Source organism: Pleurodeles waltl, chromosome 10 (genome assembly GCF_031143425.1).
Source record: "Pleurodeles waltl isolate 20211129_DDA chromosome 10, aPleWal1.hap1.20221129, whole genome shotgun sequence".
Classification (NCBI taxonomy): domain Eukaryota; kingdom Metazoa; phylum Chordata; class Amphibia; order Caudata; family Salamandridae; genus Pleurodeles; species Pleurodeles waltl.
The window spans coordinates 531,940,614-531,957,219 of NC_090449.1; the positions used below are offsets into that span (position 1 = coordinate 531,940,614).

Below are 16,606 nucleotides of genomic sequence, written 5' to 3' on the forward strand. Positions count from 1 at the left end.
TAAAGGCCTGCTCTTGCTCTATCATCACTTACACATAGAGATGGCTTGTAATGAGTCTACAAATCAAAAACTTTAAATTCCTTTTACAGCATCTTGTTAACAAGCACTTTGAATTATCTTCACTTACTGCACATTGTAGCTGTCTGAATTAGTGTCGCTGGTAAAAGAGACCATACATCTAATACTCCATGATTTTTTTCATTTAATGCACTCTGTCTTTGTTATTGCCTGAGTGACAGGACCATAACAAAGGGAATCCCCTATCTTGATAGGTATAGCCTAAAATAGAAGTGTTCCAAAGCTATTAGAACAGTCCACCCACTGATTGTAAATTCAAGCAGGGAGTAAAACATAGGAACATTAGAATATATGTCCTACATCACCCAACTAAAATCTCCTACCGATTCATTGTCATTAGTGAAATTCTTAACTCTTCATTATTTTAAAGTTGTAGTAGGTAACATGCAAATGTCTGCTCTCTGTCAATATTCCTGGCAAATTGTTGTTCCCGTAAAACACCCATTCCACACTACCAGGGTGTGTCCATCTCCCATTTTCTGCTGCATCACCATGGTATTCATTTTGACTAAGGTGTGTGAAATACAAATAATTTGATTTCGCTTAATTATGTGAAGCTTTGTGAAAATGTTGCTGAATAATGTGTAAGTATACAAAATGTGAATCCATCATTCAAGGCCATATTTTAATGTGAAGATTATCCTTGTGTACATTTTTTGCACAATGACACATTTTGCAGTACAAATCTAATGCAAAAAAAAGAAGTGGTGCAAGAAACAGTTGTTTACATTATAGGCATTTGTATTATTCTCAGACACACCCAGTAAACTTTTTCCAGGAGTGGAGTATAATTAGGGGACTGAGCATAATGGTGGATTTTCTGTTTTGCACGTAACAAGTGTTATTTGAGTTTCCCCAAATCATGCGAAATACATTGGAGTCACTTAAATTGTTTCATGCTTTTATAGTGAGAACTGCGTCCTTGCATCAAAAATTGACAGGAGGGAGCATTTTTCACTCCAATATAGTGCTAAATGACAGATTTGCATTCAACGTAATTAATGTAAAAAATGTGTAATTTAATGTAATTTTGCATAACGTTACCAAAATGTTGCCTAATAACGCAAAGGCAAATTAATCGGATTTCACAAACCTCTACACTTTATCTTTTCTTTCACCTTTTTTCACCTTTTGTTGCACCCTACCAATACTGCAGCTCTACTTCTACAACTTGACATCTTTATTTTACCTGAATTACCAAAATCCTTTTATTTTAATAGCTGAAAGATAATTCTACATTTATACAACAATATAAGTCAAATAAATCATAAGAAGGATTGTGAATGAATGTGAATGAATGTGAATGATTAAATGCAATTGTGTGAGGGATTTTGAAGATGTGTATTAAGGCAAGGTGATGACAAGGAATGACGAATAGAAGCCACAAGAACATTTAAAGTGAAGGGCAGTGGATAGACGTTTGCAATGCCACAAGTATGAATTTGGATATGGACAAGGCTTTATGGATCATTTAAAGATCTGATATGCCTTTGTGGGAGTATGTTTTCCAGTTCAAATATCTGATGCAATTGAAATGAATAGATACGTGTAATGGGGAAGAGAATTTACTGTGCAGATAGAATTATAAAGAAAATGTTTTAAAATTATTTCACCGACGTTATGCTCTTTTTTAGATATAACAATGACTTGTTGATTTATTTTAATGGAGCACTTACATCTTTACCCCTTTACCTTTGAAAGGAGCTTCTGTCTTGCTCATCAGACTACTTATCACAACATGCTCCCTTCCTTTAGATTTCTTTTGGATAGTGTGCTGTGATATATAAAGATCAAATGATCTGCAATACATTTCTTGTTTGTGGGTTGTTTTAAATGTGAGGAGTCTGTGAAAATGTTTAATCTAAATGAAGATAAAGGGCAATGTGTATATCAATAATATGTCAGTAATGACAAATGCTTCTTAATGTATTCTTGATGTCTTCTAATTTATGTTTTCTAGGTAAATTTTATTCTATTTATCAATATTGTCAGAGTTCTCGCTACCAAACTAAGAGAAACAAATGCAGGGAGGTGTGACACAAGGCAACAATACAGGTAAAGTGTTTTATCTACATTTGTTTTTACGAAATTTCACATTTGTGTGTACTAAGAGAAAAATTATTTGATTTCATTTGTTACAAGATTTTTTATATCAAACAGAGAGTGAACGGGGGCATATAAGAATTTTAAAGAGAACTCGAATGATTGGCAGACAAAGCCTTTAAAAATTTTTAATTTAACAAATTTCAAAGATTGATGGGATGATAAATGTGAAGCTGCAGTCTATTTTACTTGGCCTTAAGCGATCTCATGTTTTTGTTCCAACCAGTTTGGCAAATACAAACTCTTTTCAAGTATTCTTGTTATGAAATGCTTAATTTCAGCATCCCAGCAATTTGCAGGGAACACTAGACAAACATCGTAATGGTCCAAAAATCTGAATCTATTAGTATCTCAACTGAAAACTAGTGACATTCAGCTTTAAGTCATCCAGCAGCATAACACACTGCTAATAATGGGGTTGTAGTTAAAGCAGATGGGGTCAGATGTATCAGTTTACCCAAGAGTGATTACCTAATTGTGATTTTTTGCGAATCGCAATTAGGTTATCGGTACTAGAATGTATGAAACTCCAGGAGTTTCATTTAGTGAATCCAAAGGGCTCGCAAATCAACCTACTTCATTATTATTAATGAGGTAGGTCGCAGTTTGCGACCCATTTTGAATGGCTACAATCACAGGGATGGTGGCCTGCTGGGCTCAGCAGACCACCATGTCTGTGATTGCTTTTAAATACAGCTATTCTTTTTTGTTATTTTAAATGCAGCTCGTTTTCCTTAAAGGAAAACGGGATCAATTTAAAAAAGAAAAATGTAGGCAGTGGTCCTTGGGAACCCCTTCCTGTTTGCAAATGGGCTAATGCAAATGTTTTGTGACTGCACTTGGGTCAAAAAACATTCCTACATACTGCTGCGATTCGGTATTAGGAAGGGACTCCCTCGACACACCCCTTCCTAATACCAAATCGGTATGTTGTCGCAATTCCAATTTGCGATTCGGTAACAAGTTACAGAATTGCAAATTGGAATTGATACATACCAAAATGCATTTTTGTGATTACTGTTTGCAATCGCAAAAATGCATGATACATCTGCCTATAGTTTCTTCAACATTTATGGTATAAACTCAAATTTGTTAAGATAAACTAAAAATGTACTAGAAGTGCCTTCAGCCCAACAACCCATTCAGACATTTTAAAACCATCACGTAAGCTACATGTTTTTTGCTACTAAATTTCCATTAGATTCCATTACATTGCAGTGGAACAAAGCTGGAGACAATGCTTAATGGCTCCACTGTTATTTATTCATACTTCAGACATAATTGTGCTTTTGTTTCAGAAGAATACCTCAACATGTCAATAGTGTCATTATCTGACATTACGATGATATTAGTGTAGTGCAAACATGCAAATAAAAATTAGGTTGGTTCTTATAACTTATTTTTTTAATGAATAGAAAGATGTCCTCACAGATTGACTATTACAAGTAATTTTTTAAGGTTATCTTTACAATCAATCTTCAAAATGGACATATAAGACATTTTTTAAATGTCTAACTTGTAAATAACTGATAACCTATTTAACTAACCTTTTTAATATGGTTACTTAGGAGACAACTCTATTGTAGGCCTGGGCGGAATTTCACCTATGTCGGTGTAACCGGAGTAGTTTCAGCAATTCCACATTACTCTTTAGTGCGGAATTACCAATAATTACCCAATTACTCCTCCTTATGTATTTTGGGTGGATAACATTTTACTGCAAGATCACATTTAGTAGCGGTCGCTCTCACTCACTATTTGCGTTCTGTTAGATTTAGCTCTGCTTCTCAGTGCAAAATGCATCTTTGCATCCAATTTTGATGCAAGAGTGCATTTGGCACTAAGAAAATAGTGCTAAGTGTCCTGGAGTATGTTGGGGGAAAATTCTACCCCAAGAGCACTTTTAGTGAGCGCAAGAGTCCTCTTGCATCTGCTAATTGTGTCCTGATTCATTTAGCACTATTTCTTGGTGAAAATGCATTCTCATGTCTATTTTGGACCTGAGTGTGCATATTTGCACTACAATATACTGCTAAACACAGAATAAGGGTCTAATTACGACCCTGGTGATCACCAGACCGCCAGTGTCATGGTCACGGTCGGACCGCCACCATAGTGGCGGTCGACAGCAACATTACGAAAGTGGTGAAAGCACCACAGTTGGACCGCCGGCACTGCCAGGTTGCGGTGGTTGTAACTTGCCAGGGCAGCACTGCTTGCAGCACTGCCCTGGGGATTGTGAGTCCCCTTTCCGCCATCTATTGCATGGTGGTAGCCCCGCCATGCAAAGGCTGGTGGAAAGAGGTGCCAGAGGCTCCTTGGGGGCCCCTGCACTGCCCGTGCACTTGGCAGGGCAGTGCAGGTGCCCCATAGACAGTCCTGTCACGGCTCCCACTGCCTGAATTACGGGCAGTGGAAAGCGCGACGGGTGCTGCTGCACCCGCCGCACCGCCACATTGGTGCCGGCTCAATGTTAAGGCCCTGCAGTGAACTACTAATAGGGCCAGAGGTGTTCAAGCTGCACAAGTGGCCTGATAGCGGTACACGTTTTGCTGGTGGCCTCCGCCAAACTCATAATGGGGGCCTAAGTTTTCTCGCATAATTCAGCAGAATCCCATGGAATTCCTCAGTAATATTGCATGATTATGCTACAAATACTTACGTGAGTTAAACCCACTCAATAGTTAGAGTCAAATATTTACAAATTGGAACAATAAATATGCACATTTCATAAAAATGCTTAGAATCTAGTTGTTATCAGTACAGACCTTACTATCTGTGGCGATGCCAGGCAATTCTCACAAAATATGTTCCACTCTTAGTCCATAAAATATTGATTTAAAAATTATTTATGTGTTAAATACAAAGGTGAAATGGTATATTAGCATTAATGAAACCATAGGAATATTAAATTATATTGAATGCATTTTTACAAGCATCCAGTGCAACATAAAGGGTGAAAAGGCAATATTGGGTAATGGACTATATTTGGAAAGGGAACTGTTTCATATAACTCTCAAACACTCAGTTCCCAATTCCTTATCCAGCCACGCTTTCATCACAGGAATTATTCAACTATTAGTACTGTTTCTTCTCGTCCGTATTTCAGATACTTAGACAACAAATACACCTTGAAAGTGAGCAAGATGTAAACATCATTTGTCCCGTCTACCTCCCTATCAAACAAATAGACAGTCAAATTTTGATAAGATATTTAACACAGTAGTAATTAATATTTTCACTTCATCCTGGCCCTCCAGCTCCGAAATGGAAATCTGCCCTGCCAAAATCATGAAGCAATATGTTGCAGACAAACTTACCCCTTCATTCAACCTTTCATTAAACACAAGAAAAGTTACAGGATCATTAAAAGCTGCACTTTTAAAGAAACCAACATTACTTCCCCCAATCCCAAAAGGTTACAGCCCTTCTCTCTGCTACCTAGGAAGAATCCAAGAAAAATTAGTTTTAAATAATTTTCCTCTATTGAGTCAAATATTATTCTCAATCCTGTACAAGCCGGCTTCAGGACCGAAAATAACACCAAGTTAGTGATACTGTCCATTTTGAATTACCTTGAGACTCATGGATAGTGGTGGTGTTGCAGCCCTTATTGGAATAGATGTATGTGCTGCATGCAACACAATTGAAAATTCACCTTTTCTAAGTAGGCTCCAAGATATTGATTCACATTAAATGAGCTCTAAAATGGGCAACTTCATTTATTTCCTGACACACCCAGACCATTTTTCTTCACCCATTTAAACGATTTTCAGATATCCCGATGACACAAGGCTGATTTTCTAATTGGTGGAACTTAAGAACTCTATATCTTGCCACTAAACTGATAATTTTAATTCCCTTTGTTCTTACCTTCATCCAAAAATGGATGGTCTCTAATTTTGTAAAAATAAATCCTAATACAATCGAGGTTCTGGGAACAAAGAAAGCTTTACAAAAGTAGAATCCCAGGCCACAGTACATAGAGTCTTCACCTATCACAGTGACATCCTATGTTTGGCAGATGGAACGTCTCAGGCATATTCTTCCCGACATTAACTCAGAGCACCATATAAATGTTGTCTGAGCCAATGATTCAAAACGTCTAGATTGCGGAAATGCATATTATTGGGACTTGCCCAACAAGCTCTTTTGGCATTTCATTCACATTTCCTTGCCCCCTCTGCTTCACTACAGCCTCCTAGCTGTTGGTAAAACACAGTGAAGAAAACAAGTGCCGTCAGTGTTATTTCAGCTTGTAAAAGGTGAACCAGTAAGAAAAGACACAAGTACAGTGTTTGCCGAAGGTCTACATGCATCCCTTTCTTTAAATTAAACTTTACATAATTGATTCCATTTACAAAATAACATTTATGGAATTCTATTATGATTGTTATGATTTTAATGATGATGACGATTATTGTTGTTGTTATTGTTGTTGGTATTATTATTATTACTATTATGTTGTTGCTGCTGTTATTGATATTAATGTTTTGTTATTATTATTAGTATTATCGTTATATAATTAATTGCTAATGCAAGCAAGAGTAGTGTATTTTGAACAATAGAGGTCTTTTCTAAAAAAAGCATAAATTCACAAAATGTCTTTATTACTGTTAAAATATACAAGTTGAACGGCACAGCCACTGTATTCATTTTCTATGACACATTATCATTACGTCCTCACTTTTGGTACCTTTATCATGTTCTTTTCTGATATGTTATGCAAAGAAAGGTATGTAGGTTGCTTCAGGGCAGGTGTGACACATCTTTGCAGATCTGAACCCAATTCTCAAAAAAGCCTTGTAGCAGTGTCCTTTAGTACAGCTGTCTTGGGGCCAAACAAACCTTAAATTGTTATATTACACAATAATTGCAGTTGTTAATGGAAAAGGGCTGCTTTCTTCTGCATTCCCTTAAAAATGAAATTTTCTCAGATCCTTTGTGAAAAATGCTGCATTCAAAATACTAGACCATCTGGTATTTTGGACCTTTCCCATGGTCTCCTCAAAGATCATTTGGCTGGAAGAGAGTTTCCAGTTCTGCATGATAATTATTTTTGACAAACCATAGGCCTGATTACAAAGTACATCTGACAAATCTTAACCCACTCTTAAATCAATCCCCACGCACCAAACACTTTGATATTGACGGAATGTGTACATTAATTTTAAAAGATAGAGCATTTGACCTGAACAAGGAGCTCTTGTGATTTTCAATAAAATGATAGGATGTAAGAAAATATCTTCTGTTTCTCTTTAAAAAAGTGAAAGAAATACACAGTGATTGTCAGAGTATAAAAACATTTATGTTGTCAATAATATACCAAGTCATTATAATCCAGCATGTTTAATTGTGCGACTACGAAAGATGTTGGTTTGGAGAGTGTGCAGCCAAACAGTATGAGCTTTCTGAACTCCCTTAAAATTGTATTTCTCAAGTACTGTATGTTTATAGACAATTATCTTGAAAACCGATAAAGATTAATTTCTGACTTTTGAATAGTTAATAAGACAAAGCTCTCTACTGTTCTGAAAACAAGTACTGGGATGTAACAAAAAATGCATATTATGGTAATTTCTGGGCAAGACAGCAAAACACGAGATGGAATATTTCATGCATTCTGGAAATGGTGCATTTCTATTAAGATGAATATGCAATTCGATAACTACTTGCTGTTTACTTGGCCACGACATAAAACAGAAAATAAATACAGTTCACAGAAATTCCCTCAAAATGATGCTGTAATTTTATATATTGCCGTTCTCTGTTTAGAAAAATATGGAAATATTTTCAGATTGAGTTTTCATTGAAGCAGAGGTATAGTTTAAAATTATTACCTGAGAGTGGCGTGCTGTGCTTTGCTCATTCACAGGTGACGCACAGTTGTCTTAGGGTCTGATTTAGATCTCAGCAGATGGAATACTCTGTCACAAATGTGACGGATATCCCGTCCGCCGTATTACCAACTCCATAGGATATAATGGGATGGGATTATAATACGGCGGACAGGATATCTGTCACGTTTGTGACAGAGTAGTCCCCTCTGCCAAGATCAGGCCCATAGTCTTTTCAGACATTTCCTCTTACCGCAACAAATGGTAGATTCCTTTGCACCCAGCTGCAAGATGCTAAAGAAACAGTGTGACAAAGAGTAGGCCTGTGACACCTGGCTGTGGTACTTTTCAAATTATGTGACACTGGAGTGACATTATATTGGTGGGCAGAGACTATGGGGTATATTTACTAAGAGTTTGCTCCGTATTTGAGTTACAAAAGCGACACAAATCAATGCTTAAACGTTTTTCCCAATTTACTTTTCAGTGCAAAACATGTTGTGCTGGAAATTCGCTTGAAAGTAATACAAACCTGCCTTCCCATTACTTAGCACCAAGGGTTGGTCCATAGTGTTTGATGCAAAACCCTATTTACTAAAAAAAAGTAGACATGTTTTTTACTTGAAAGTAATACAAACCTGCCTTTCCATTACTTAGCACCAAGGGTTGGTCCATAGTGTTTGATGCAAAACCCTATTTACTAAAAAAAAAGTAGACATGTTTTTTCGTTAAAAAAATAACACTCATTTCAAATAGGCGCTTTACAGGAGAAATACTTCTATTTCTCCTTTCTTTTCTGACTTTCATGTGCTCTACACTGTATAAAAATATACACGGAGGGAACAGGTTTAAAGTTAGTCTAAGCATAGTATTTTGTACTGGAAGGGCATAGCTTTCTATGTATGCATGCATTGTTAGGTATTTTTTTTAGATAGAAAGAATACATGTTTCAGTCAGAAATAAAATAGGAAGTATGTTTCCGATTTAGAGTTTGGGGCGGCTCGCTGTAAGTTAGGGTGGTGGAAGTCATTATGTCAGCCACCCTAGCCAAACTGCTGCCCAGAGATTTCTCCCAACTCCTATGGCTGCAGAGGAGCCATCACCCTGACAGTTCCTGTGAAGGAACTAAACATTTGCTGAGTGCTCCCCATGTTTCATGCAAACTTTTTTGTATTTCAAAAACAAACTCCCAAAATCGGTGTTCTTTTTTTTCTTCAAAAAACAAAATACTAATGACCCTGGCACCTAGGAGCTTTATCCAAGGGTGTGGTGGTCATTTTTATTTTTATTGTTCAAGGCCACTAGGCTTTTCCTTGTGGTGACAACCAAAAAGATACCTCAGACTATCGTCTCTAAGTAGGACAAACAGTCTGATCGTTGTAGGGCTTCCTGCAGCGGAGGCACAATTAACAGAATAAGAACGGTCCATCAAACTCAAAATAGAGCCGGTGGACTGTCAGTTTACTGGACAAGATATTCTGTCATGGAGTATCTTGCCTGCCAAACTCTATATCAGACCCCTTTACTGTGGAGGGAGGCATAATTAAGTCAACTAGACTTGGTAAATTTAATTGGTGCACAGCTTTAATGTCATCATAGTTACAAAACCTTTGGTATCAAGTTGCTTTGATTGCTATGTGGTAACAAAACTGACTGCTACTCCAAATTCCACCACATTTAAACTGTATCTGTTAATGCCACCTAAAGTCAGCTAAAGATAAAGGTGATTGTTTTAATAGCTGCATAAAGCATTACAATTTATGGTTTTGTCATCCAGAATTTTCCTATGTGCGTTAGTTGTTATTTGAAAAAAATGCACTGGCTTGATTCGAAATCAGGAAACAATCAAAATGTGCATAGTAAAAATTAGCAAAGAAAAACAATCAACAGCATTTAGATACAAAAAATAATAATATTGATAATCACAAAAACATTGCTAACTTTACTTTTTAGCTCCCCCTGACCGGCTGCAAATAAACGCATTGAGTGAAAACATCTAATTTAAATCATTTGAATAACACTACCACCAAATTAAATAAGCAATATTTTTGTTTTGGTGAGTTTTCACAGAGATGATCAATCACAATGTCATTTTGTGGAGTGGGTTCCAGTTGTGGTTTGGAAACATCCTGCATTGCTTTCCCAGACTTGGTTTGACCCTCAGCAGGTATACCATCTGACAGGATGTTCAGTGACCAGACGAAAATATCCTGGCAAATGGGAAACCATGATTTAAGTCTAGTTCTACTTTAATTGGTTGAATGCCTGCAGCACCATGTGACAATGAACAGTAGATGCATAGAGGGGAATATCCTAGCTATGTTGGTTATGATCTAGTGTAATGAATATCTATGAAATGAACTAATGGTAATAATATAAGGCCAAGTAGACAAAGCAATTTCGACCATAAAGTGTATTTGTGATCAACAATAGCTAGAACTACGGGTGTAAAATATTCACAGTGTGAACATGAAGTCATAGATATATTTACTTCTGTGGTCATGTAATAGTACGCATCAGTAAACCAACATGCACAAATATTCTATCTGTAACATGCACAAACCCCTTTCAAATAGCCATAGATTTTTCCTGGTCAAAATGTATAATTTTCCATGGTGTGATGACAAATGAAGCACTCCCAAACTTTGTATGGGTGTATGGGAAAGGACTCCTTCTGGGAAAAATATTTTCCCAATAAGGGTTTACACTGCATGTACAATATGTATGGTAGAAATGTTAACACCTGAAAAAGTTACAGTACAGGGGTGGAGCTAGGTAAGCCATCATGGCGGATGCACACTCTTGAGCTCCAGTTCATCTCTCAAATTACCTCGGCTTGCAGCGGTGCTGATACACCATCTGTCCTGGGGAGATCACCCCTACCCTACAGATAGCCTGAAGAGCTCGATACAGGACCACAGGAAAGCAGAGCAGCTGATCAGAGTACTCACCAGGTGGACTGGGAGCCCAGTGTCTTTCCCGGCGTCCTTGCTCGTGTGCTTCTGGTGGTGACCCCCCAAATGACCATGTATAGGGAGGGGGGCAACACAGGGATTCTGTATGCCATAGAAGACTCAAGCTCCTTCCTTTAGCCTAAGAATAGGAACATGTGGGTGGATGTGGCCCTCTTATAACAAGGCCTTTGCAACACCACAGCCTGAGTTTCCATGGCAGAAGTGCAGATCTCTGAATTGAAAGACACAGTTTGAGAGTTCAAGACATTAAAGAATGCAAGAATTTGACTGAAGAGGCCGAAACTAGAGCCCACAGGAGCAGTCTCCATTTCATTGGATTTCCCGAGGGGAGTGGAGGGTTGTGTGCCTAAGCTATCCTTGGAACAATGGATTCAATCCTGGACTGAAAATACACTATTGTCAACATGTATTATTGTTGAAAATGCCCATAGGATGGTTGCTCAGATGCCTCTTTGTGGGCTCCACCCCATTCCATGTTTTCCAAGTGCTAACCTACCATGTTATGGATGTCATCCTACCTGGAGCAAGGGCAAAAGGACAACTTCTGTTTTAATCCAGACACATGATGATATTCCTGGATTATACAAGGCATGTCCAAGCCCAATGAAAAATTCATGAGGCTTTTAAACAAAAGACCATGGGGCTGCAAAATATGCTCCTCCTCCCAGCTCGACTACAAGTGATCCATGGAGGTAAACACATTTCTTTGAGACCTCAGAGGAATTTTAGACCTGGGGATGGAGCACTGACCAGTTCAGGCAAACCAACCACTTCTATGGCGTGAAGACGTGGCCCAGCTGGAAGCGAGCACAAACAGCCCAGGCACAGAAAGAGATCCTGTGGTGGCACGGGAGCCAATGTAACACTTAAAATACAGCAAAGTCAGAGAGAGATGACACCATCACTCCAAAAGGGCCAGTGAAGGAGACTCCAAAGGGGTGTTCATCCACCACAGACATGGATCCCTAACTTCATTAAGAGGGGCGGCAACAATGAACATGACATCTCTTTGAGCGCCAGCGCCACCATATCCTTCAATGTAGCACATGAAAGCTGCGTGGCTCAGATAAAAAGACCAGGTGAAGGTTTAGGATACTGCCTAGTTAAATATTGTGAGTTGTGTTTGGGCCACAGATGCTTCAACAATGGGGAACTATGTAGGGATGAAGGTCAGGGAGAGGGCATTGGTTGAGTTATACATTTAGCTTTTATTTTACTTTCTTGGGCACAATTTATGACACCATCTCACAAAGCCACCCGCAGAAAACAGAGATGATTTTATAAGCAAAGGCTCTCTGGGGGGTGTGAGCGCCAACCACACATCACCAACTTCTCCTCTTTGGCTCCTGTGTAGACTGCCATGCATGACACTGTGGCCATCACCTGGAACATGAACGGTCTCCTAGATCTAATCAAACGTGGGACAGTTCTACGATTTATACACCATTGTGCTCCTCGGATAGTGATATTTCAGGAAACCCATCACCTGGGGACCAGTTGCACCTTCCTAACTAAGTTCGGTGATGCCAAAATCTACCACACCCGTTTCACCCCTGGCTCCAGGGGAGTGGCAGTCAAGCTCCACAAATCTTTACCGATGGTGGTGTCTTGCGTCACCCAGGATGCCGGAAGTAGATTTGTTTCGGTGGAGGGCTTGAGGAATGATGTCTATTATAATCTACTCAATGTTTATGTCCCCCTGCAATTAGGCACATCTATATTGCAGACGATCAGGGACATCATAATGTCCTTCCCCTCCGGTAGAACAATTGTAGGGAGTGTTTTCAATGATATCTTCAGTCCCTTTTTTTTCACGAGTCCCACCTTCAGGACAAGGAGGTGACTCAGGGTTTGGGACTATGCGATGTATGGAAGGTGTGGAACCCTCGGGCTAGGGAATACATGTATTCGTCGAATGTCCATGGTTCACTTTCCTGCAATGTCTATTTCTTGCTTCCTGCCCTGACCTATTACATACACAGGGCTCCTGTATCCTTTAGAGGGGCATTTTGGACAATGCCCCTGCCATGATCCACGTTGGAACACGGGCAAGGAAAGAGGAGTGGTAGATTCTGGCGGCCCAAATACAGGCCTTCCTTCACATTAAGCAGAGCTCAGTTGACTCACCTTGGATACTGTGGGAAGCATCTATGGCCACCATGAGAGGGGATATGCGGTCTTACATCAGGGGCCAAACCCATGCGAACTATGCTCACATGTTTGAGTTAGACACTTCTATCCTAAATCTGGAGATCAAGAGTCGGGTACTTTAAAGGAAATGATGGGTCAGCACCTGGCAGTGCAGAGGGCCATCCCTTACCAGTTATGCATGGACGAGGCCTACCGGTGTTGAGAAGCAATAACTATAAGGGTTTTTGATTGGGGAGAAATATCCGACAAGCTTGTACATTTGCTTGCCACAAGGGATTTTGGGCCAGATGTACAAATTTTTGTTTTGTGACTCGCAATTTGCAATCAGTTTGGAATTGCAAGTTGTGAGTTGCAAAATAAAATGTACAGCAGTGTTAAGAACACTGTTAATGATACCCAATGGGGTTGCAATGACCTACTTGATCAATATTCATGAGGTAGGTTGCAATTTGCGACCCCATTGGGAATGGCCACACTCACAGGGATGGAGGCCTGCTTGGGACAGGAGCCACCATGTCTATGACTGCTTTTTAAATAAAGCAGTTTTTTTTTTTAATGAAGCCTGTTTTCCTTAAAAGAAAACAGGATGCATTATTAAAAAAAAAAGAAACGTTTTTCTTTTAATTTTTTTCAGAGTAGGCAGTGTTCCCTGGGACCACTGCCTACTCTTACAAATGTTCACAAAGGAGAAGGGGTCCCTTGGGGACCCTGTCACACTAATGGTTACCTCCAGCTTGAAGTTGGTGGTATTCTGTGAATGTTTTGCGACTGCATTCCTGTCACAAAACATTCACACATATCAGTGTGACTCGCTATTAGTATGGGATGCCCTTGGCATACCCCTTTCTAAATAGAGACTCAGAAAAACATTTTGTGATTCTGTAATAGATTACCTAATCACAAATTGAGGTCTGTACACGCAAAAAGTGGTTTTTTTTTGCATTTGCAAATGGCCTGACTCTGCGAATAGGACAGTTTGCAAATGCAAAAATCCATTGTGCATCTGGCCCCTGGAGTCCAGAGTGATTCCGAGCATCCTACATCAAACGAAGGGCAAGCTGTAGCCACCGCTGAGATCGTGTCCACATTTGCAGAATATTATGGCTTCTTCTATGCTGAGCATGCCTGTACGATGCGGAAACAATATGCCCATTTACTTACTGATATCCTATTGCCCAGATGGACTGCTGCAGAACGGGAAGATCTCGATCAGCCACTGATTGTAGAAGAGATAAATGAGGATCTCTCGGATCCTAATCTGAGCTGGACCCCAGGTCCCGATGGATTCCCAATGCAATATTACCACAGATTGTGCCAAACAATCCTCTTCCCATCCTAGAAAAGTACATTGAAGCCATCACCGAAAGGTCATTTCACTATGGAACTAGACTTGGCCACCATAATGGTGCTACCGAAACCCAACAATCCACTGGACCATGATGTTTCATATCAGCTTATTTCCCTTATGATCACAGAGGTCAAATTGTTCACCAAGGTCCTAGTGAGATGCCTCAACCGGATACTGAGCAGCCTAGTTCACCCGGACCAATTAGGATTCATTCCCTATTAAAGCATGAGACACTGTATCTGAAGGGTCATATGGCCCTGGCCCACTTCTGGACAATACAGTGCTGGTGCTCCACAGTACCTATGCTTCACAATTTTGAAAAGGCCTTTGACTCATTGGATCGGGCCTTTTTAAATGAGGTACTTAGCAAATTGGGCACTGTTGAATGGTTTTGATCCTATAAGTTATAAAGGATTGGAAGCCCACTTTGTGAATCCAAAATTATTTATTAATGGACATTTCAACGAAAGAACGTAGAATCATAAATTCCAAGGTTATTTATTGATGTCCATTTCAAGCAAAGATCGTAGAGAGCCAACACATGTTTTGCCCCCGTTGGTGGGTCTACATGGGGCTTTTTCAAGGCTAGTAAACATCATCAAAGTAAATCCATTATATGGAACACTTATTGGTTGGTCACTATATTCAGTCAGTCTGAGAGTGGAGACGATGTCATAAACCGATCGGCCATGTCCTGGGATGAATTCCACGCAGCAATAAATAACCTTGGGATTTATGGTTCTCCGTTCAAATGTCTACATTCTTTGGTTGAAATGGACATTAGTAAATAACTTTGGAGGCAAAATTGGTCCATACCCATCTGATCACCCACATTGCATAGAAAAGGGCATTTTAAAGGAAGAGAGAGTTGGGCCATAGAAATTCAATCTTTTGATCCTATGTGCATGTTCTATGCACAAAACCACAGGCCCAAGTGCCAGTGAATAAGGTGATGATTTCCCACCTATAGATTTCCAATCTGATGAGACACCAGACAGGGTTGCCCCATCCACCTTCATCTTTGCCCTGCGTTGAAACAACTTTTGTCCTGGGTATTATGTGACACCCAGGTTTGGGTATTCGACTGGACACTGACAATAGGAGACAGGATTGACATCTACACAGAATATATTCTCTTTTTCATAGCTCAACTGGACATAACAGGCACTTGTCTTATTCCTATCCTTGATTCCTTTGGGTAGGCATCTGGACTTACAGAGAACTGGTCAAAATATTTCTCGGCCCCTCTGAGAGGTAACTGTGGGGATGAGGCATGGCACCCTGCCCTCCCCATCCAATGTCTGAGCTTCCACAATCTGCATGTCCATATCATCTGGGAGTCAGAGTTAGCCTGGAGCCTTTAACCTCTGCCCACTCGCTCAGACTATTCAGAAGGACCTGGACAGATGGACCAAACTGCCTGTCAATGTGTTGGACAGGGTGGCCCTGAATATGAAAATGGTCCTTTCTCATCTGCTGTATGTCCTCCAGAGTTGTCCCTTCTCGATCTTGAGCCAATGGTTTGCAGTTATCACCTCCATAGTGCGTAAATTGCTGTGGGGCTGGTAAACTACCCAGGATCTCCTTTGATAAATGTGTTAGGCCCACGTTTGAAGGAGGTCTAGCCATGGTGAATTTCAACTTCTGCCACTGGGCTGCACATAAACTACTTGTGAACGACTGAATACATGGTGGGTGGGAGGACCCTGCCTTCAGGTTGAAGGTCACACTGATCGGTCCAGACAAAATTATAGTCATGCTATATGGGACACCTCTTACCCAAGCACTCCTTGAGATCACTAGGATTGTCTTGGGGGCCTGGAGGTTGGAGTTGTGGTGAATGGGTAAAGACCACCGAGTGATGATAGAGACCCCTTCTGGACCGGGAAATTATTTACTTGAGTGGCACAACTTAAGGTGTTCCAGGGATGGGTCCAGATAAGTGGTTCAAGGCTGGGAGAATTCAGGAGGATGAGCACTTAAAAAGCTTTTTTGACCCTTCAAACAGAATTCTCCCTATATAAATCTCAATTCTATCTTTACCTCCAGCTTAGACACACTAAGTCGTGCTGCATGCCCTCATCTGATGCACATCTGGGCTGTAGCTCCCTGGA

General features: G+C 39.9%; 1 protein-coding gene across 2 annotated transcripts in view; it reads left to right on the forward strand.

Moving 5' to 3' along the window:
* The window catches only part of PTH1R (parathyroid hormone 1 receptor), a 729,171-nt gene that overhangs the window by 686,798 nt on the left and 25,767 nt on the right, over window positions 1-16,606 (forward strand). For both annotated transcript variants that reach the window (XM_069210957.1, XM_069210958.1), the window contains exon 11: window positions 2,039-2,133. In XM_069210957.1, coding sequence (XP_069067058.1) covers window positions 2,039-2,133 — 95 coding nt within the window. The remainder of the gene's footprint in view (window positions 1-2,038; window positions 2,134-16,606) is intronic.